The sequence below is a fragment of the Schistocerca serialis genome, chromosome 4 (genome assembly GCF_023864345.2).
Source record: "Schistocerca serialis cubense isolate TAMUIC-IGC-003099 chromosome 4, iqSchSeri2.2, whole genome shotgun sequence".
Classification (NCBI taxonomy): Eukaryota; Metazoa; Arthropoda; class Insecta; order Orthoptera; family Acrididae; genus Schistocerca; species Schistocerca serialis.
Genome location: NC_064641.1, coordinates 544,450,853 through 544,474,585, shown reverse-complemented (window position 1 = coordinate 544,474,585; position 23,733 = coordinate 544,450,853). Strand labels below are relative to the sequence as shown.

The 23,733-nt window shown below is 39.4% G+C and overlaps 1 protein-coding gene across 7 annotated transcripts in view; it reads left to right on the top strand.

Moving 5' to 3' along the window:
- The window catches only part of LOC126475270 (rho GTPase-activating protein 20), a 183,667-nt gene that overhangs the window by 1,531 nt on the left and 158,403 nt on the right, over window positions 1–23,733 (top strand). For 6 of the 7 annotated variants that reach the window (XR_007586686.1, XM_050102988.1, XM_050102990.1 and 3 more), the window contains exons 3-4: window positions 17,254–17,314; window positions 18,164–18,435. Coding sequence is in view for 6 of the 7 variants with exons in the window: in XM_050102988.1 (XP_049958945.1) it covers window positions 17,254–17,314; window positions 18,164–18,435 (333 nt within the window). In the remaining variant the exon portion in view is untranslated. Of the gene's footprint in view, window positions 1–17,253; window positions 17,315–18,163; window positions 18,436–23,733 lie in introns of those variants that run through there. The other variant, XM_050102991.1, reaches the window with a different exon arrangement.

The following is a 23,733-nucleotide window of genomic DNA, read 5'->3' as shown; positions in this document are numbered from 1 at the left end:
ATACTCTGTAGCTACTTGTATTACTTCTTATGCTGCTCACACAAATCTGTATTCTGTAACAGCTTGAAGTTTTTGCTGTCAGATACTGTTTTGTTTCTTACGTAGAGTAGAGACTTTAAGGAGCAGAAAATTCTGTCAGTGAATGCAAACATTTATTTAGGCTACAAGAAAGAAATTAATTTTATTGTAAATGTATCTCTTGTTTAATTTCTTATGGGTTGTGGAAGTTTGTTGTACAACAATGACTCACTGATATACAGACTGTGGCTTGTTATTTTTAATTTAGTTCTTTGTGTTGTAGTTATGTATGTCACAGAATTTGGGTGTGTGATCCTGATTGATAGTTTATAAAAACAAAAAGTGATTTCTATATACTTATTTTAAATTCAGTCCATTAGTGCTTGTAAAATGATTCTTCCATATAGTGTTCATTAAGAAAAATGATGATCATTCCACTTGGTACCTGTGAAAGGTAAATTAGGTTATTTGTTTCAGTTGCAAATATTTGTCATGTATTATTGTTTTTCTGACATGTTCTACATCCTGGAGAACCTCCTCATTACGGATCATTTGGAATGAAAGTAAATCTAATATGATCTAATCAATGTACAGGTTGGGGCAAATAAAAGTGGCCCAGAGAACAGAGTTCCAGGGTACAAAGAAACACAGCAGAAGAAGGGAAATACAGTACTAACTGACTGACTGTAGCAGATGTTGAAAGTGACCACCATTCATCTCTTGGCCTTTTTGGGTCCTGGTCAGCAAGTTTCTGAATGCAGATCTAAGCTGGAATTACTGTAGCCTCATCCGATACGTTTTGCTCCAGTTCTTAAATACTGAGGGATGTTGTGATACACCTTATAGACTTAAGGGCTCCCCACACAAACTAATCGCTCACTGACAGATCAGGTGACCTGGTTGGTGACATACGGCTGGTACCAGACTGACCTTTGGTAACAACTGTCAGGCGTGAAGATTGTGTAAGTGTGCTCTGAGGTTCGGCCAGTTGTGTGGGCAGTTGCTCCATCCTGTTGGATATTAGTGGTGTTGTTACATATGTCCAATTGTATACACTCATCCATGCCACTTTTACTTGCCCCACCCTGTACATTTAGAATTTACAAGGAGATATTTGTTTCAGTGGTATCATCACATCAAGTCTCCCTGTACCCCAGACTATCCATCAGCATAACAGCTCTCTTTTGTAGTACAAGTATTCTGTTCAAGTGCACATCAGCAGCACAAGCCCACAGCTCTATCCCATAAATTATAAATTGAAAAATTATCCTATTGTATAATGTTTTCAGCATTTTATTACTTACCATTTTGGACAGCTGGCTAAGTACAATTAATACTTATTTTTCTGCATTCAAAGTTGTAATGGTTCTCCCATCAGATATTGCCATCCAATTGCAAACCATGGAATTTACAGACTCCAGTGTCTGTAGATGAAGGTTCGTAAATATTTGCTATGCAGCTTGTCAGCTTCTGATTGTTGTTATTGTGATTTTGTGATATTTGCCATTGGACCCCGGTTACTAAAATATTTAGTCACTTCTGATATCCCAAGAGTTGAAACTTTTGTTAGCTCTTTCTAATCATCACCATCAAACAGCAAAGAGGTATGTCAGCATAAGTAATTGTATGAGAATTAAAAGATTGTACAATATTTACATATATGATGAAAACAAATGGTCCCAGTAGTGAGTCCTGAATTACAATTTCAGTTTTAGACTAAATGTTGATTTTTATTACTGTGCTTTGGGGATTAGAGAAGCATCCAATTCCACCTGTCTGCTTTGACCCATGACGTCACCAATATGGCGGAAACGACCATTCTCAACAGCTCCAATATAATGCCTATGGCATCATTACATAAACAAGACAACAAACAAGAAAATACATATAAAACCAACAAACACATCTCCCTCCAAAAGTATGATCAAACTAACGGGACCAGTGCGGGAAATTGGGTTTTTTTGGGTAAGGACAAACTAAATATAAACACATACAGACACACCACGATCCCGAACCACACGAAATGATGCCATAAAAACACCACAAAATTCCACTAAACTCACAATATCGACTGGAACCGGTCGCTTCCCTTCACCTACACAGCTCAACCACAATTGTCGATACCACAAAAATTATAATCGCACCGCAGCTATCGATACCACAAAACTAACACCTAAAACAACAAAAATCACTTCCCTTGACCTATAGAGGTCAACTACAGCTGACAGTGCCAAAACACACACAGCTATGAAGACACATTGGAATCGAACACTTCCTTTGACCTAAATAGGTCAACGGCAGCTTACAATACCAGAACACACATAGCTATGATGGCGCATTGGAATCGGACACTTCCCATGACCTATATAGCTCAAAAATAACTGGCGATACCTAAAAAATTGAAATCAAGTACTTCCCCAAAGGGTCATTCCATGTCAGTTCAACCAGGGGCTCCAGCTCATAATCTCAGATTTGACTGAAATTCAGTAGGCCCTACACTAATTCTACCATGTGTGGAACACTTGTGTGCAAAGTATTAGTTTCCTCTGCCCATTAGTTCCAGAATTATGTCTTGTGAAAGAAGGTGGTGTGACCCGGAAATTGCAACCCGCATCTGGCAATCTATCTTCAGACCCAACTTCAGGTCTTAATAATTTTGGAACTATTCCACAGAGTCCATTTAGAGAACACACTCCATGAATCAAAACACCAACAACATATTTCTGAGGGAAAATAAAAAATTCCAAAATGTGATTAAAAAATGTAATACGTTAAAAGGTACATATTGTTGGTTCCCTCTATGCCAAATATAATTCACTCAAAAAGGGTATAAATTTTTTTGTGGTAAGCTTAATGTGGCCTAAACATGCACAGAACTCATCATTCCCATATCAGTCACAAAACTGAGATACTTGCACACGAAAATACAAAAATTTGAAAAATTACCTGAGAAACTTGGGTTTTCGAAGTGTGGTAGCACAAAAGGGACAAGTGGTATCCAAGCCAAATTTCACACACTGCATAAGTAGACCATAATGATATATATCTCAAAATTTCAGCATGTTATTGCAAGATATTTGTGTACTATGGAAGTTGACAGATGTATTTGGTGATGTGGCCATTGTTCCACAACACAATTTTTTAAAAGCATATCGTAAACTGTTCTGCCTCTTCTTATCGTCTCCCACATCTGTTTAATCACCAAGCAACAACGTATTGACAGATTAACACAACCTATCATTAATGTTTACTGCACCTTAACTGATAAAAACCAGTCGATTGTGCTTCGAACAGAAGTTCTCCCGCACTTTAGCTGCTGTACTCTGTACATTGAAAGGCAAATTGTAATGACTTCCTGACACTGTGGTAGGAACTGGAACTGTCATAAGAATATGTTCAAAAGGAATCCAACACCTGTCTGCCAAAGTGGCCAATGAAATGATCTCGCTGGTCCTGCTGGTGCCATGAAGTTCAGAAATACATCACCTTCTGCTTCACAGCACTCTGCAACACATCTTAAGTACCATTTGTCATCATAAACAGCAATAACATAGCAACCTGGTTGTATGTTGCTGCTTTTGCTTCTGAATCCTGAGTCAGACACACAGTGAAGACACATGTTGTGCATGAACCTATAGTTATAACCGGACAGTCTGCTCATCTGCATATTGTCAGAGTCCGCTGGAGAGAAGTGATGAAGGCTCCTTGTGCCTGCAACAGTTTTAACGTATTCTAGTCTGCTTTTTAGCAACTCTTCGACTGATTTCACCTCATCTTTCAAAATATGGAATGATTGTATGCCAGCGATATTTTTCTGTACCCAGGTAAATAATTGAAGAGGTGTTAAAATGTGACCTTCTGTAGGGTGCTGCAGACTAGCTCATGATGCCATGCGCTTAATGGTAGCACCAATACCATCACATACATTTTTACCATGACTTGTTGCGAAAAAATTCCATTCTGCGTGAATCTGAAAATCACAGTAATGCATACATAAATTTTGAGATTTTTACAGTTTTTGTACTGACTAGTTGCCCCATCACTGAAGTATTTCGCAAAATGTATGTGAGGCAGCTTGTTTTTCACATATGCCATGACAGTGCGAATGTGCGCGTGAACTGCAATGGCAGAATGAATTAAACAGTCACTAAAAACACACAAGTTCATGACAGACACATCACCTGATTCATCTTTATAGTAAATCGCAGATGGCTGGAGAGTTGCTTGACAGTTGTCCCAATGATATCCTTGTATGACATCTTGAACTATAAATGCATAATTTTCAGAAAAGTCTAGTATTACTATAATTTCATCTTGTTTCAAATTATCCTTACAAAAATGGACATAAGCCGATTGTGCTGTTGCTGTGAAGCTGTGTGGGGTCAGTTTGTCCATTTTTTGACAGAACATTTCAACAAAATCTTCCACTGTACTTTGCTTTGTTTCAAGACTTGTGCGATCCATGTGTGTCCATTGTTTATAAGAAACAAGTTCATCGTCATCCATAAGGAGTTCACCATACAGTTTGTTATTCATGTGTTCTGCAAGATTTGCCTTTTCACACCTGTGTATCATGCACTGGTAGGAACTGATGTGACACATTAGCAGAATCATTGCACCTTTGTAATCCAGACCACCATTAGTGTGTCAGCTATTTTGTGTTTTAATTCCATTTGAGCTTCTTGTAATTTTCTTCTACCATAGCGGGACCTATCTCTTTTCCCAACTTCATTTGTCTTCATGGGAGACAAACCAAGAACAGTCACTGAAGTATTTAATTGCTCATTCGCTGTGGTTGTAGGTGGCTGACACTCTTTGTCACTGTCATGTAAATTATCAGAATATTCTTCATTTTTTAGCAGTGTAATACACCTGGAACATAACTTTTGTCCTGGTTTCATGCTAAGTCCCATGCACTGATTCACTTTCAAAACTGGTTTTATATCAATTTCTCTGAGGCTACACTTCACTGTCTTCGTATGAATCCAAAATGGATCAAAACAACTTCTTTGTCAGAGAGAATACTTATCCAGAAACACTTTCATATGATGATAACAAACATTAAAGTTTCCTGGAACTGTGCTTCTTGTGCCCACAGGGTGTATCCCAGATCTCCATAGCAACAAATCTTGGTCCGATTCATCAAAATCATACGGTACAAAGCAAATGCCACATTTTGTTCCATATGTTGTTTTATGACATTCAGATGCTTGTGCTCTACCAATACTGCAACTTATTTGAACAAAAGCACCACTAGTACACTCTTCTGCCTCCATACTGACTTTCCACAACAGTACTGACCAGTGTGAACTAGAATCTTAAAAACATGAGTAACCTGTAATTGTTGCTTGTTTCCTTTGTTGTTCCTGCCTAGCAATGACTCATTCTGTCCCTGAAAACTACCATTGTTTAACTTTTGTTGCCTGATGGTTCCCAGCAATTGCTACAGCTTCATCTGAAACACGCTGTCTGCATCATCATATTACTTGCTAAATCGTGTTAAAAGAAACGTAACCAAATACACCTCTGATAACTTTTATTGTACACAAATGCCTTGCAGTAACAATTTGAAATTGTGCCACATATTATATTATGGTCTATTTACGCAGTGTCTGAAATTTGGCTTCGATATCACTTGTCCCTTTTATGCTACCACACTTAGAAAAGCCATGTTTTTCAGGTAATTTTTCAAATTTTTGTGTTTTCATGTGCATGTAACTCTGTTTGTGTGACTGATATGGGCAAGATGAGTTCTGTGTGTGTTTAGGCCACATTAAGCTTATCACAAAAAAAAGTTTCTACCCTTTTTGAGTGAATTATATTTGGCATAGAGGGCACCTACAATATGTACCTTATAATGTATTACATTTTTTTAATCACGTTTTGGAATTTTTTATTTTCCCGCAGAAATACGTTGTTGGTGTTTTGATTCATAGAGTGTGTTCTCCAAGTGGATGTTACTGAGTTGTAAAAATTTCACTGAACTGTGCGCAATAGTTTCAAAGTTATTAAGACCTGAAGTTGGGTCTGAAGATAGATTGCCAGATGCGGGTTGCAATTTCTGGGCCACGCCACTTTCTTTCACAAGCCATAATTCTGGAACTAATTGGCAGGGGAACTTAAAATTTTGTACATGAGTGTTCCACACTTGGTAGCACTGGTGTGTTAAATTTCAGCCAAATCTGAGACTATCAGCTGGAACATTTTCTCAAATTGGTTGAATTGACATGGAATGACCCCTAAGATACATAAATCAACCACAAGTGCCGATACCAAAATACAACACATAACACGCGGACCTTAAATGCACCACCAGAGGACACCACCAACCGCAACAAGACGACATCTACAAACACAACACACTCATAAACTAAACTCTGCACCGTCATGATGTCAATTTAGCTATGTAGACAGTAGTTCAAGAAACATTTGTCTGAGCACCATGTGACTACAGGGAGAAAGAAGTTAAAAATCAGTATCTAGAGATTAACATAATATTTGCATAGTGTAAGCATGGAAAAAGGAAGAGTTGCAGCTTATGTAAAATTTGGACATGGAGTCAGAAATATCAAAACAAAAAAATTTTGTGTAGATTAGAACCTACAAGCATGTGCTTGTGAGTTATTACTGCAGAATACTTTTCTTGTAATTGTAACAATCTACAGATCTCCTCTAGCAAACTTCCAACTATTTATAAGAACTTAATTTCATTCATCATAGATGATTCAGGAAAGCCTACAACTGTGTCATTCATGATTTAAATAATGAAAACTTCACCAGTTACTTATTTTTTGATGCTTGAAGCAATCAGATTGCAGTCTAACTTCAAAAAGTCATGAGCGAGGCAGAAAATCACACGTGTAAGCAGCACCAAACATATTCCTGTAAACAAATCCACAGTGAATTTGAAAGTGAAAAGAAATTCTTGAAACATGTTGTGCTAAGCATAAAAAAAAATAGGTAACTGGTGCAGTTTTCATGATTTAAATCAAATTTATGAAAAATCTAAATTCATTATTGCAATACCTGTCAGACGGGAGGAAACAGATAAAGTATTTAGTGGGTAGTTCATTATAGATTTCTTAAGAAACTGTAACAGGAGAAATAAACTGGAATCATGATTTGGGTGTTTCGATCTGATTTTAGTAGTTAATTTTCCAACTCATATTCAACAAGATAGGTAGTTTGATGTAGGCCAAAACTATTAATGTGTAATAAATTGTTAATAGACTATCTAATCACAAGGCACAATTAATAGAAATAAACTGTGTAGCAACTTACAGCTTTGAGAAATGTTTATATGAAACAGTGTAACTTATTTATGATACCAGGCTGCATTATTTTGAGATTAAGTTTAAAAAGGTAGTATGAGTTAAAGTAGGCTGTATATGGATAGCGATGCTAAAGTTAACCTTGGGTCATTGGAAGCATCTTATACCACATGTATGCTTTGACCTGTGCATATTGGTGTTAATGGTGTGTGGCATCACTGTAATGTGGTGTTTTGAGTTGGTTTGTGTTTGCAGGTGTCATGTTGTTGTTGTATTTGGTGGGGAGCTTTGGTGATAGATGTTGACTAGTGAAGTTGTTTGTGTAATGTTCATTTGAGTTTTGGTAATCATTGTGATAATGTGGATATGAAAAGTGCCTGCCTTGTTTCCAGTGAGCTGTTATGATTTATTGGTTTCTGTGCTGTGTGTCTATCAGTTTTTTAGATTTGATTAGTTTGGTATATAATGAAATTTAATATATATATGAATATAATAAGAGGGAAACATTCCACGTGGGAAAAATATATCTAAAATCAAAGATGATGTAACTTACCAAACGAAAGCGTTGGTATGTTGATAGACACACTAACAAACACAAACCCACACACAAAATACAAGCTTTCGCAACCCACAGTTGCTTCATCAGGAAAGATGGAAGGAGAGGGAAAGACGAAAGGATATGGGTTTTAAGGGAGAGGGTAGGGAGTAATTCCAATCCCAGGAGCGGAAAGACTTAACCTTAGGGGGGGAAAGGGACAGATATACACTCGCGCGCACGCGCGCGCACACACACACACACACACACACACACACACACACACACACACACACACACACATATATCCATTCACAGATATACAGACACAAGCAGACACGTATCTTTTAATTTTTAGGAGCGGATATGACTGATAAGTTTACAAGCTATTCTTTACACGTGGCTTTGGGCAAATACATGTTGTTGACCATTAAGATTTTTCAGCTTTTTGGGTTGATAGCAAGATTTTTCAGCTTTTTGGGTTGATAGCGGAGTATGTTTGGGGTCATGCTTGTGGGCAGTGTTTGAAGTTGACAAATGTCTCGGACCAAGGACCTGTACCTGTGGAGGTGTCACCAAGATAACATGTGGCAATTGAGTCGTTGTGGTACTTGGTTCGAGACATCTTGGTTGGCCATGAGGGAGATTGTGTTGATTACTTATTATTTTTGTTACTGCCCCTCCTTAAGTTTCTGTGCACTTGAGACTGGAGTGAGTGTGTGAACTGTGTTAGATTGGTTTTCTTTTTATTGGGAGATGTTTTCAAAGTACATTAAGTGTAGGGGGAGGTTGGGTGGGCAAGGGGTCGTATTTGCAGTTGATGAGTCACAGATTGGTAAGTAGTAGTATGGGAGCAGTGGTCCACATGTTGGTTCATGGGAGGGTTGGGCATACTGTTTGTTTTTTCAAGGTTTTGCGCTGTGGTTGTAAGGGGAACTTGGGGATCGTGTTGAGGAATACATTGAGGAGGGCTGTACTGTGATGTCAGATGCATTTTCATCTTGGTTTGTGGAAGGGGGTTATGAGCACTTAGTGGTTAACCATAGCATTCAGTTTATGGATGATGACACAAGGGCTTGCTCCAATACATTGGGGGGGGGGGGGGGGGGGGCGGCAGTTAAGTCTGTTGTAGGGAGGGGAAAGAGGCACTCTTCCAAACTGCAATCCAATTTAAATGAGTATTGCTGGTGGAAGAATTTTTGCATTTTTCTGGCTTTTTGGCGGCAGTGGGGAGGATGTATAGGCCAAAGGTAGTGAGTTTAGGGGTTTGGGGGGGGGGGGGGGGGGGGTAATGTGGGTGGGATGTGTGGGGTTAATAGGGCAGGGTGGGGTATATTTATTTTGTTTGGAGAAGACCAGTTTGGTTGGTGTTTTTTGTGAGGTTTGAATGATTTCGGTTTTTGATTACACAGCTCTACAAAATAAAATTTTTTTTTCGTTGCCAGGGAAGTTTGAACGAAAATGGGATATTGTTATGATACTCATTCCGAGTATATTTGTACTTTTTCCAAATTGGCTCTGGTTTTTGAGATATAGGTTATTTGTGGAAATGAGAGTTTCATGTGGATAATATCGACTGCAGGGTCCATATATGCTGTAATGTATTTGCTACCTGTTTTTTAATTAGTGATATTGTACTATCTTTATTAAACAATTGTGCTCAGGGAGTGCATCTGTGTGGTTGAGGATTACATCATGCAAACATCACACTGTCAGCATGTGTTCAATCCTGTTGTGCGGTGCGTGTGTTGAAGATATTGAGGGTTGTACAGATTTGAATTCGGCGGTACTCGACATTCATTTGTTGGCCGAGGTAATCCCCGCAACAGCCGATAGGTAGCGTTCAGTGTAAACAAGAAAAATGGTGATGGTCGAAAGTCACACACATGTGCAGTGCAGCTTCGAGGAGATAGAACCTTTTCATCGTGACGTAGCAAATAAGAGGTGAGTATTCATTTCACACAAAACAATTAATGATGTTTGTTGGATGTGATTGACATGCAAATACAAGAAAGTTCTGCATAATATGTAGTATTTGTGCAATTTTGTTTTAGGAAAACATGAGTTCTTCACGCCGTCTTTGCGTGAACCATCCAGATGAGTTCTGCTACATTTGTGGTGAATACGTTCTTCAAAAGAACAGGAAGAATATCATTCCTTTTGTGAAGGAAGCGTATCTGGCATATTTCGGAATTATACTTGGAGATCAAGACAAGGCGTGGGCACCCCATAAAGTTTGTAAATGCTGTGTGGAGTGCTTACGGCAGTGGACAAAACGAAAAAGGAAAAACTTAAACTTCGGAGTGCCTATGGTATGGCGAGAGCAGAAGAACCATACAGATGATTGCTATTTTTGCATTGTTAATGTGAAAGGTTTTAATAGGTTCAAAAAACGAAAGTGGGAATATCCCGATATGGAGTCAGCAAGAAGACCGGTGGTGCACAGCAACGATTTCACAACATTACCCACGCTAACATCATCAGATGACGATGTGCACGGCGAGGAATGTACAAGTAGTGGTTCGGAATACGAAGGACGTGAGACACAACCCCAGCAGTTCGACCAGAAGGAGCTCAGTGACTTGATACGAGAACTCAATCTTTCAAAGCAAGCATCAGAACTCTTAGCATCCAGGCTTAAGGAAAAGAACTGTCTTCATCCAAGTGTTAAAATAACAGCTTACCGGACGAGAGAAGAAAACCTTCTTCCGTACTTCAACCAAGAAGAGGTTATAGTGTATTGCAGCAATATACCTGGACTTTTACTTGAATTGGGGCTGCCGGAATATAGACCAGAGGACTGGCGTCTCTTCATAGACAGTTCCACTAGAAGTTTAAAATGTGTTCTCCTACACAATGGCAATCGTTACGCATCTATTCCAATTGCCCACTCAACAAAACTTTGTGAAGCATATGCTAACATCAAGATGGTTCTGCAGAAAATTCAGTATATGCAGCACCAGTGGTTGATTTGTGTTGATTTGAAAATGGTGAACTTCTTGCTTGGACAACAAAGTGGATACACAAAGCACCCATGTTTTATCTGCATGTGGGATAGTAGGGCAAAGCACGAACATTGGAAGCAGAAAACATGGCCTCCAAGGGAACATATGGCTGTTGGTGAAGCAAACATCATTAATGAACCTCTGGTTAGTAGGGACAAGATTGTTCTTCCACCATTACATATTAAGTTAGGACTAATGAAGCAATTCACCAAAGCTTTAGACAGAAATGGTAATTGCTTCACATACATCTGCAATACGTTCCCTGGACTCAGTAGTGAAAAACTTAAGGCAGGAATATTTGATGGTCCTCAAATTCGCAGGCTCATCAACGATACCAATTTTAAAGTGTCATGACTGTCACTGAAGCATCGGCCTGGAACAGTTTTGTCGCTGTTGTAAAATGTTTTTTGGGCAATCATAAAGCTCCCAATTACGAGGAACTGATCAAAAACATGCTCACTAACTTTCAAAACTTAGGAGCTAACATGAGCATAAAATTGCACTTCCTTCACAGCCACTTGGATCGATTTCCTCATAATCTAGGTGATTTCAGTGAGGAACAAGGAGAGCGGTTCCATCAAGATATGAAAGGAATAGAGGAAAGATATAAAGGAAGATGGGACAGGCATATGATGGCAGATTATTGCTGGAATCTGCAACGTGACTGTTCTGAAGAGACCTATAAAAGGAAAGCGTGCAGGAAGCGGTTTGTCATGGACGGAAAATGATATACTTATAGAGAAACTTTTCAATTATGTTTTATACGTGGACAAATGCCTATCAGGTTTTCATAGAAGCTATTTATAAAGATTATTTTCTTTTTTCATTGTAGTTTGTAGCGCTCGAGTTCAGTATTAGCAATTTTTTCTAATTTTTTGAATAAATCATGCATTATCTCAAAAACTAGAGCCAAACTGCATAAATGGTTGCTATATTCGTCCTCAGCACCACTAACCCATCCTAAAGCCACTCAAATATCCTTGGCAAGAAAATGAGTGTTGACCAGTGTTGTTCTTTTTTTTTCTTGGTTTTGTGTGTCGGATGGTATTGGATAGATTAGGGTTTATGGACGGGAGGTTGTGGGGGCTGGAATGTTTCGGTGTGTGTGTGTGTGTGTGTGTGTGTGTGTGTGTGTGTGTGTGTGTGTGTGTGTGTGTGTGTGAGTGAGAGAGAGAGAGAGAGAGAGAGAGAGAGATATTGGGGAGGGGCGTAACCTTGACGTTTTTGTTGGGAGGCTTTTGTTTGTTTTATTTTAATTTAAGTTTGATGCTTTGTATGTTTTGGATTTATGGTATTTTGGTCATATTTCAGTTGATCTAATGAATAGGGGCTTTATGGGTTTTTGAGTTGTTGTTGGGGTTTTGGTAATGTTGGTTGCTTGTGAGGGATATAGGTTACGTGAAGTTGGTGATACTGGTATTTTTTATCTGTTTTTGGGCTGTAGGCACTGAGGATTTCATTTGAGCTGTATTGGTGAAGGGAATTTTGTAAAGTGCTGTGCATATGTTGGTTTTTTTGGTGTTGAGGTGTTCATTTAAGCTGACCTATATGGGTCAAGTAAAATGTAAGATTCCTATGGGTTTCGTGTTTGTAGCATTATTTGTATGTTGAAAAATGATTTTATGGATAATATTTGTTTAGGGACGGTGCTGATTTTCATACTGTCATATATTTAGCTTGTCCCCATCTTAAATCATAAAAAATGTACTTACAAAGTAAAGTCACCCCTCCACATAGAACTCTGTATGTTATCCTGCCAGCAACGCCATGCATACTGATCTCTTGTCCCAAATGCAGCAACTTTGATCAATCCCTTACCTTCTCCATAAATGTAACATGCTTGGCAGTTAAACCAAATAAGTGTGTGAATTTAATCATAATCACATGTTGCCTCCCCACTGCTGCATGCGGGGATCTGTTCGTTAACTTCATTGTCATTTCACTTACTAACAAAAAAGGTAACATAAAATTAAACCTCCAGCCATAAACAAAACACTACACTGATAATACCAAACCTGATTATGACACCGAGCGAGGTGGCGCAGTGGTTAGACACTGGACTCGCATTCGGGAGGACAACGGTGGTTCAATCCCGCGTCCGGCCATCCTGATTTAGGTTTTCGTGATTTCACTAAATTGCTCCAGACAAATGCCGGGATGGTTCCTTTCAAAGGGCACGGCCGACTTCCTTCCCCATCCTTCCCTAATCTGATGAGACCCATGACCTCGCTGTCTGGTCTCCTTCCCCCAACAAACCAACCAACCAACCAACCTGATTATGGATCTGTTGCCCGTAAGTACCAATCCAGCAGAAAGACACCTTCCCCAGCCAATGTAAGTGGAGAAGATCATATCGTGGCACCATGGAGAGGGACAGGTGGCCTTCAGGCCCAACAATTAATGAGTCCTAGAACTGCCCATTTTCCATGTGGGAACTGGGTTTAGCACTGTCTGAGCCCTGTGGTATTTCACCCAGTCACCACAAAATCTGATAGTGTGCTGCAGAAAGTGAAAACGGCATCAAAAGAAGTCATCTTACAATGTATTAATTTGAACAAAAACGCTGGCAGGTCGATAGACACACAAACAAACACACAAAATTCAAGCTTTCGCAACAAACTGTTGCCTCATCAGGAAAGAGGGAAGGAGAGGGGAAGACGAAAGGAAGTGGGTTTTAAAGGAGAGGGTAAGGAGTAAAACAGAAAGAGGAAAATAAGACGACAGAAAAGATTTCGAAATGCAACAGTGACAATAACAAACGTAATTGTTGGATTCAAATTAATGATATCAATATAATGGAAGGAAACATTCCACGTGGGAAAAATTATATATAAAAACAAAGATGAGGTGACTTACCGAACAAAAGCGCTGGCAGTTCGATAGACACACAAACAAACACACAAAATTCAAGCTTTCGCAACAAACTGTTGCCTCATCAGGAAAGAGGGAAGGAGAGGGGAAGACGAAAGGAAGTGGGTTTTAAAGGAGAGGGTAAGGAGTAAAACAGAAAGAGGAAAATAAGACGACAGAAAAGATTTCGAAATGCAACAGTGACAATAACAAACGTAATTGTTGGATTCAAATTAATGATATCAATATAATGGAAGGAAACATTCCACGTGGGAAAAATTATATATAAAAACAAAGATGAGGTGACTTACCGAACAAAAGCGCTGGCAGGTCGAAAGCTTGAATTTTGTGTGTTTGTTTGTGTTTGTTTGTGTGTCTATCGACCTGCCAGCGCTTTTGTTCGGTAAGTCACCTCATCTTTGTTTTTATATATAATTTTTCCCACGTGGAATGTTTCCTTCCATTATATTGATATCATTAATTTGAATCCAACAATTACGTTTGTTATTGTCACTGTTGCATTTCGAAATCTTTTCTGTCGTCTTATTTTCCTCTTTCTGTTTTACTCCTTACCCTCTCCTTTAAAACCCACTTCCTTTCGTCTTCCCCTCTCCTTCCCTCTTTCCTGATGAGGCAACAGTTTGTTGCGAAAGCTTGAATTTTGTGTGTTTGTTTGTGTTTGTTTGTGTGTCTATCGACCTGCCAGCGCTTTTGTTCGGTAAGTCACCTCATCTTTGTTTTTATATATAATTTTTCCCACGTGGAATGTTTCCTTCCATTATAATGTATTAATTTGATATGACAGATAGGCAAATTTCTCAACTGTGGAGGTAGGCAATTTTGATCTCTCTTCTCAAGCTAGGAACAGACGAAACGTGTACCAGTAGTTACCAGAGCATCGCCTTAATGCACTGGAGTGAATGGTTAACTGTTTTCTGGTCTGGATGTTAGAGATCGGGCAGCTCTGTAGCTGCTCTCAGTGTGGTTTGAGATGATGTCGATCCACTGTCGACAGCCTAACCCTGCTTGAGGTGGCTATCTAGCAGGCTGTCCTATGTAAACAGCATTGTGTGGATGTATTCTTTGACATCAGTAAGGTGTATGACACTACTTGGAGACAGCATTTTTGGCCAGTTGCATCAGCAGGGCTTCTGTGGCCACCTACTCATCTTCATTTGATTGTTCTTGGATTTTTCAGCACCAACTTGGTATATGCTGTTGAATAGTTTCAAGCAGGAGAATGACGTTCCCCAGGGAAGTATTTTAAATGTTATCTTCTGTTGTCATGGTAATCAGCAGCATCACATCTATGGTAAGGAGTCCTGTACATTGATCCTTATTTGTGGATGGTTTTGCAGTTTTCTGTCCCTCCTCCATCATTGGCAGCAACTTAAGAGTGAAGAGTTTGGAGAAGTGGGTAGCAAATACAGGTTTGCAGTTTCCTGCAGGTGTGTGTGTGTGTGTGTGTGTGTGTGTGTGTGTGTGTGTGTGTGTGTTTTGTCATTTCATTCTCATTATATTTTTAATTTCTCTGAGTTGCATATGAAGGACCCTGTTCTACATTTTAAAAACTCATTGAGGTTTCTGGGCCTAATTTTTCAATCCAGGTTGCAGTGTTTACCACAGTGAAAGGGCCTGAATGTGAGAGCACAAAAAACACCGAATATCTGAAAAAACTGCTGAATATAGCCTTTACCACAGGTCTCAGGGAGCAGACAGGGTGTGCTTGCTGCAGTTCTATTGAGCTTTCCTGAGGTCATGACTAGACTGTGGCTGCGTGGTATATGGATCAGCAAGGCCTTCTTATCCGAAGTTCATTGACACTATTCACCATGAGGGGATCATGTTAGCTGTGGCTACTTACCAGACCAGCCCCATACCAAGTATGTGTGTGGAGGATGGGGATTCGCCACTCACCATCCAGTGGCAACTTCTCATGGTGCATCAAGCGTTTAAGATCCTTGCTGCTCTGAATTCACTGGCATCCATACTGTAGCTCACCCAGCTATGGAATGGCTTTTCTCCAGTCATCCAGGAGCAAAAAGTCAGTTTGGAATCAACATGAAATGTGGGCTGGAGTCACTTGGTGTGGGGCAAGTAGATGCCCAAATTCAGAGTTTTAACTGATTACCACCTTTGTTACTGCAGTGGCCCAGAGCAATTTTAGATTTATTGCCGTACAGGAGAGGCTGCACTCCTGCACATGTTTCTAATACAATATTTTCTGACATTTTAAATGAGCATCACAACTATGTAGTTGTCTTCATGGGTTGGTCTAAATTGACGGTTCTGTTTGCTGCTCTTCTGTTGTCCTTGATGACCATGTCCTCAAGATTTGGTGGCGTCAAGAGTTTACTAACTTTGGTGCCACATTATATGCTGTCTTGAGGTTGCTGGAAGCAGATAAGATATGTGATGCCTGCTAAATCCCTTATCTATTCCAACACTCTGTGTGCCCTCCAGTCTCTATAACACTTGTACCAGCAGATATTGTAGTCCAGCATATCCTCCTTAAAATTTATTCCTGAAATTCAGCTTAACTGTATTAGGTGTAGAAGTATCACCTAAACCAGTGTATGAAACTTTGCACTGGACTGGAGCCAACCTAGATTTCCCGCCTATTGCAAGCCTTGCCACTTAGGCTGTCTGAGCATGCTCCCTGGACCGAATCAGACTTGGGTGTGTCACACATCTATATATTTCTTCTCATAGATTTTTAATTCGTTTACCCATACTCTCACATATAGTGATTCCAATGCAGGTTTTAGAGACAAGATGAGAAGTCATAGTGAAGTATTGTATTTTTCATCCAGCCATTCTTGCTTTGCTATTTTGTTCTTTCTATCACTCTCATTTTTTGCAAGTCTATATTTCCTGTTGCGTGCTTCACTGACTGTGTTGTTGAGTATTCTCTATTTATTAGTTAAATTCAGTGTTTTGTGTGATATCCAATGTTTTCTATTGGGCTGTATCGTTTTTTTATTTTCCTCAGTTGTTTTTACTGTCTGTCCAAGATACCCAGTTGTCTTCTATTGTGTTCCTTTCCCCTTTTTGATCAGTAGAAGGGGAAAGTATCACAATAGAAGATGATCGTGTAGCTGTTAGAGATGATATAGTTAACTACAGCAGAGTAACAACTTGGCAAGAAGACCTGGTCGTTAGTTGTACTGTAATTATTTTTTGTATAAACATACTAAAAGTTAAAAGATGCTGTTAATAAAGGATACTATAAACTTGCAAATATGAAATTACAAGTGACCCAGTGGAATAAGCAGAAAATTTGATAGATAATGGACAAAAGGGTAAATAGATTCGGTTTTTTGCTGGTGTCCCATTCTAATAGCTACATTAATTTCTTTTTGTATTATGTGTGGATCTTTGATGACTACACCGTAATCACAAATTTATCATTATACCCATCCTAAATGATTTTTTAGAAATTCAGTAAGGTAAAATGTGACACATTCTACCACTCAGTATACTTACTTTATCTACTTTTATCCTCGTTCTTTCTCTTTCATCATTTTACCATGAAAATTACTTGAAAATATGTTTTCACCTTGGTATTTTTCAGGGTCAAATTCGGAGTTCCTCTAGACGAAGTCTGCAAGAATGACATTCCTGGCCCCCTTCTCGTGAGTGGTTTGATTATTTCATATTTAAAGATAATTTTATATTGACGTTGATAATTACTTTTATATTGGACTTGACATTACTTTACTAAAACACACACACACACACACACACACACACACACACACACACACACACACACACACACAGAGAGAGAGAGAGAGAGAGAGAGAGAGAGAGAGAGAGAGAGAGAATCTGTAATGAGTTAAAAAAATGAGTAATTGAAAATAAGAACAACTCAGTTGAACAAGCCTGTTTAGTGTGAATGTTGTTTGTTCACTGTTAAAAGTAAGTGAAATAAGACTCCTCTTTCCTCCAGTGCCTTTTTTGAGCGTATGAATGTTGTAATTCCACTTTGTGTATTAAATGAAAAGTACTTGCCTTGTATAAAGATATTGTCAGTGGCAGTAACTTACCAGATACTGCCGCCGGTCGGTGTGGCCGAGTGGTTCTAGGCCCTTCAGTCTGGAACCGCGCGACCGCTACAGTCGCAGGTTCGAATCCTGCCTCAGGCATGGATGTGTGTGATGTGCTTAGGTTTAAGTAGTTCTAAGTTCTAGGGGACTGATGACCTCAGATGTTAAGTCCCATAGTGCTCAGAGCCATTTTACCAGATACTGCCCTAATACAAGCAATACAACTTGTCTTGTGCTTCATAGTTGATATGAGAATCTTCGCTTGTGTAGAACTCTCCATTAAAAAGCAATGAAATTAAAGCATTTAATCTTGAAGAGCTGGACAGTCTGTTAATGAAGCAGTTTGCTTGTAGTGTCATTGCATATTACTATATTAATTAGCTATTTTGCCACCTCACTTTTTATATGAAAATTACACAAATATTATTGTTGCAGGTATTAATACTTAAATTGAACAAGGAAGCACCGTATAAGAAAGATGTTTTCCGAGCACCAGGCCACCAAGGCAATATGAAAAAACTGATACATTTTCTCCAAACTGGCCGGTTAGTCAACATGGACAACTTCTCAGTGTATACAATTGCGTCCGTTCTCAAAAAGTTCCTGCGAAAGCTACCTGGAGGAATATTTGGGCGTGAAGGTGAACAGCGTTTATTTACTGTCATTGACATGGGAAACAAGGAAGAGCAACGAGATGAGATACACAGGTAATTTTAACTAAGTTGATTTCCCTGCTGTCCTTCAGTTTGTTTTACTTTGCATTCCTTTTGGTTATGTTACACTGTAGGTGTGACATAATTTTACTACAATAGACATTGTTGCTTTATGCTTTAAGAGAAGAGGCTGGGGTCAGTGGGGAAATGAATGACTGAAGAAACAACACAACAAGCTGTGCCAAATGAAATCTTCCAAGGTCAATGTGTATGTTGTTCTTGTCTTATTAATCAGAGGGAGAAGAAGGGGGGGGGGGAGAGAGAGAGAGAGAGAGAGAGAGAGAGAGAGAGAGAGAGAGAGAGAGAGAGAAGCATGACCGTCTTCTCTTTGGAGGAGCCTACCATTTTCTAATGGTTTTGGCATGGTGCTACATGTTATTAAAAACTGGCAGAAGTAAAGCTGTGAGGATGGGGCGTGAGTCGTGCTTGGGTAGCTCAGTTGGTAGAGCACTTGCCCGCGAAAGGCAAAGGTCCCGAGTTCGTGTCTCAGCCCGGCACACAGTTTTAATCTGCCAGGAAGTTTCATATCAGTGCACACTCCGCTGCAGAGCAAAAATCTCATTCTGTCTACATGTTATTGATTGAATTCTGTATTCAGGAAAAAGGGCAACAGTTTACTTAAGAAATGATCTGCATTTTATTTCAGAAGACAGAGATGGAGTAAAAAGTTAGACATTGTTACATTGTGTGGATTCATGCTCAAACTGTTAGGTGTGGCATTTTAATGTGTCTCTCAGTGGTTGGCTGACATTCATCAATAATCCTCCAGCCATGTTTATTGGAATAATTGTTTCAGACTTTTGGTTATTTGCGTACCTTTTATAGAAATGTGATAAAGACTGAGGTTTTAAAATACTTTATGGAGAAGTGCATATGTTTATATCATTTAACAATACTCATACCACCACCACCCACTCCCCCCTCCCTACCACTACACCCTCCCCTCCCCTCCCCTCTGCCATTGTCCTCTCTCACTGCTGTCTGCTTAAATTTTGTTAATTAAAATTCTGTAGATATAATTCGTTAGCTGGAAGTAGAACATAAGTATTTAGTTTTTGTAGGTTTTTCATGATTAATGCAGCCCTCAAATTGTTCATGCCCTCTCCGTAACTTTCAATGTGCTTCTGTGTACTAACTGCATCTGATGTTACCAAGCGATGTGGCGCAGTGGTTAGCACACTGGACTCGCATTCGGGAGGACAATGATTCAAACCCACGTCCGGCCATCCAGATTGAGGTTTTTTGTGATTTCCCTAAATCTCTTCAGGCAAATGCTGGGATGGTTCCTTTGAAAGGGCAAGGCTGATTTCCTTCCCCAATCGGATGAGACAGATGATCTCATTGCTTGGTCCCCTCTCCCAAACCAACCAGCCAGTCATCTGATGTTCTAAGTATTGTACAGGGTGGTGCACAAAATGTGTTACTAATTGTTTCTTTCACAATTTACGACACACATTAGACATCCCGCTGGGATCTCTACAGCAGTACCAGCAGAGCTTGGAAAAACAAATGAGTTGTGAAATGATGTGTAATTCACGATACTGGCACTAGGAGACTAGTAAGCAGCAATGGAAGACTGACGACACAGCAACGATCGGCAGTTGTGTTACTTTTTCATGAAACGAAAAGCCTTGTTGAGACTCGGAGGCATTTTCTACAACAGTTTAACACACGATGGGTCCCTTGCAAGAAGACCATCCACAGGTTGTACGATAAATTTGTACAGGAAGGAACAGTATTGGAAGCGAATCAACCTCGGCCTAAGCCTGTTTGTTCACCAGAGAATATTGAAACGGTACAAGTTGTTGTACAGAGAAGTCCCGGGAAATCGTGTAGAAAGGCAGCAGTGCAATTGGGAATACCCAGATGCTCCGTTCAATGTATTCTTAAAAGTGACCTCCATATGTACCCATACAAGATGACCAGTGCACAGAAGCTCACTGAAGAACACAAGTAGCAGAGACTGCTGTTTGCTCAGTGGGCAGAGGATAGGGAAGAAACTCTCAACAACGTTTGGTTTTCAGATGAAGCGCATTTTCATTTAGACGGTGTGGTTAACAAACAAAATGTACGCTTTTGGGCCACTGAAAACCCACAAGTGCTTCATGAACATCAACATTATGCTCCGAGGATTACAGTGTGGGCAGCAATTTCCAGTCACGGACTTATTGGACCCTTTTTTCTTTGAATAAACGGTGAACAGTGAGCGTTATTTGAGCATACTTCGCAATAGCTTCATTCCACATCTTCTTGCTGCTGCCTTGCCCTTCAACATGCAGTGGTTCATGCAAGATGGGGCAAGGCCACATACTGCAAACACTGTATTGGAGTTTTTACACGAGCATTTCAACATGCGGATCATTTCATTCAGGTTTCCAGGTCGCTTCAATGATGGACAAAATTGGCCCCCCAATAGTCCGGACCTCAAACCATGTGACTTTTTTCTTTGGGGGTACCTAAAGGAAAAAATTTTCCCGAAACATCCACATGATTTAATGGAGCTCAGAAGACTTATTCTTCAAGCTTGCAGTGAAATTACGGAAGACACTAACTTCACACACTAACTTCAATGTTCGTTTAAAGGAAGTTAGGAAATGAAATGGGGGACATATTGAGCATGTGCTGAGTTAGAACAAATCTCAATGGACGGCTCTTCATTGTAGTATATGTTCCTTTCAGATTGTATTGACAATAAAGTTTATATTCAAAAACAAAATGGTAAACATTTTGTGCGCCACCTTGTATTAGAACATTAGAATAGTTTCCATCTTTCTTTCTTTCTTGCCACATTTTGCTGCTGTATAACATAATATATTGCATCAGGGAGGCCCTCTGAATTTCACCAGTTTGCATTTCGTAATTTCACAGTTTTCATTTTTCAACCATTTTGCATTTAACTTAAAGAAAGTTCTATAATTGTAACAATTCATGATATTTCTGTTCCAGATTTTGCTGTTTGTAGCCCCAATTTTGCCTGTGTTGGATCAAAATAAGTTGCGTTTTGTTCCTGTCATTACAACACTGTATTCTGAGATTGTTTATGTTATTATCGTCTCCCTCCCCCACCCCCCACCCCATAATTTTTATCTCACTACTCCTCTCATATTAATCAGTATTTCATTAATCAGTAACTGGAACAGTAAAGACGAGGTTCTACGACTCTATCCCACTTCCTGCTTAAAGCACATTGCCATTTTGATGTTCCCCTTTTGTACATAATGCCAGAGGCGGCCTGCAAATACAGTGAAACACCACTTATACACTTTCCAAGGGACTTAAAAAAATGGTTTAAAGGGCAGGAAATGTAAAATGTGTGTAATAATGTTTTTACATCTATATCTACATCTACATTTATACTCCGCAAGCCACCCAACGGTGTGTGGCGGAGGGCACTTTACGTGCCACTGTCATTACCTTCCTTTCCTGTTCCAGTCACGTATGGTTCGCGGGAAGAACGACTGTCTGAAAGCCTCCGTGCGCGCTCTAATCTCTCTAATTTTACATTCATGATCTCCTCGGGAGGTATAAGTAGGGGGAAGCAATATATTCAATACCTCATCCAGAAACGCACCCTCTCGAAACCTGGCGAGCAAGCTACACCGCGATGCAGAGCGCCTCTCTTGCAGAGTCTGCCACTTGAGTTTGTTAAACATCTCCGTAACACTATCATGGTTACCAAATAACCCTGCAACGAAACGCGCCGCTCTTCTTTGGATCTTCTAAGCCACCTCCTTTGTTGATGGACTACATTTTCTAAGGACTCTCCCAATGAATCTCAACCTGGTACCCGCCTTACCAACAATTAATTTTATATGATCATTCCACTTCAAATCGTTCCGCACGCATACTCCCAGATATTTTACAGAAGTAACTGCTACCAGTGTTTGTTCCGCTAGCATATAATCATACAGTAAAGGATCCTTCTTTCTATGTATTCGCAATACATTACATTTGTCTATGTTAAGGGTCAGTTGCCACTCCCTGCACCAAGTGCCTATCCGCTGCAGATCTTCCTGCATTTCGCTACAATTTTCTAACGCTGCAACTTCTCTGTATACTACAGCATCATCCGCGAAAAGCCGCATGGAACTTCCGACACTATCTACTAGGTCATTTATATATATTGTGAAAAGCTACATATATGATCCCCCTTTGCAATTTTGCACATTATGTATGCTATATGTATATAATGGGCATCAAAATACTTGTCAGGGATGTGTTTATCATCTAATAAAGGTTTATTATCTAATGAAAACTTCTGGTGTAACTGGAACTGGTAACTGTCTGAGAAGTAGAAACTTGTGACTTAATTTCATACATCATAATCAATGATTTTGGAAAGTCTGCTGCTGTTATTCAGTATTTAAATAATAAAATACTGCACCAATTACATATTTTTTTGTGCTTAGCGTGATACGTTTCGAGAATTTTTTCTCATTGACAGCTGAAAATATTAACATAAGTATTTTGTATGGTGTCTGCATATGTGTTGTTCTGTACCTCTTGCACTGTAGTCATCTTTTCGAGGTTATCAAGTACCGTGTCTCCTCAGTTATGTGGAAATCCACACGTATTCACTCTCACTCACACTGTTAGTTTGCGAAACAAAAAATACATATGTAAGTATTACTCTTGGCAATGAGAATAAATTCTCGATACATGTCTTGCTAAGAGCGAAAAAATAAGTAACTGGTGCTGTGTTTAAACCAAAACCATTTGAGCAACGTAAAGTTAGTGAAGGTTTCAACTAGTGCTACTGGTGGCCAAACAAGAAATGGGCTGAATGTAGTTTAACAAAGGTGCGCAGTAGAGGCAGTTTGGAAATGATTGTGACTGGTCATGGTATCTTTATTCAAACAAACCCAGTTACTCCCATCAGCCACCATGCCAAGTAGAGTATGGCAAAGTCAGGAAATATGGCATGAATTGTTCCAATGTTTACACATTTACTGGTTCAGATCCACTGAGTAAGCACCCTAGTGTCAAGAAATTTAACCACATAATGTTTGTAAACACTAATTGATGACCAACACTATACCAAAGTCATTTTGCATCCATTACATCAGTTTTTTCTCCATGAAAAATTTTTCATAAACTGTAAATTGCAGGAAAACTATAAATATGTTAATGCAAAATCAGTTACGAATTAGCGTTGTGGACATAGACAATTTGATGGAAGCAATAAAAAATGTCATAAATGGCGGGAAAATGTCAATTCCGGGGACATAAAAACAGGGTTATACAGTATTACATTTTGCTTGCCTCTGTGTTATTCCTCATGTGCCCCAGTAT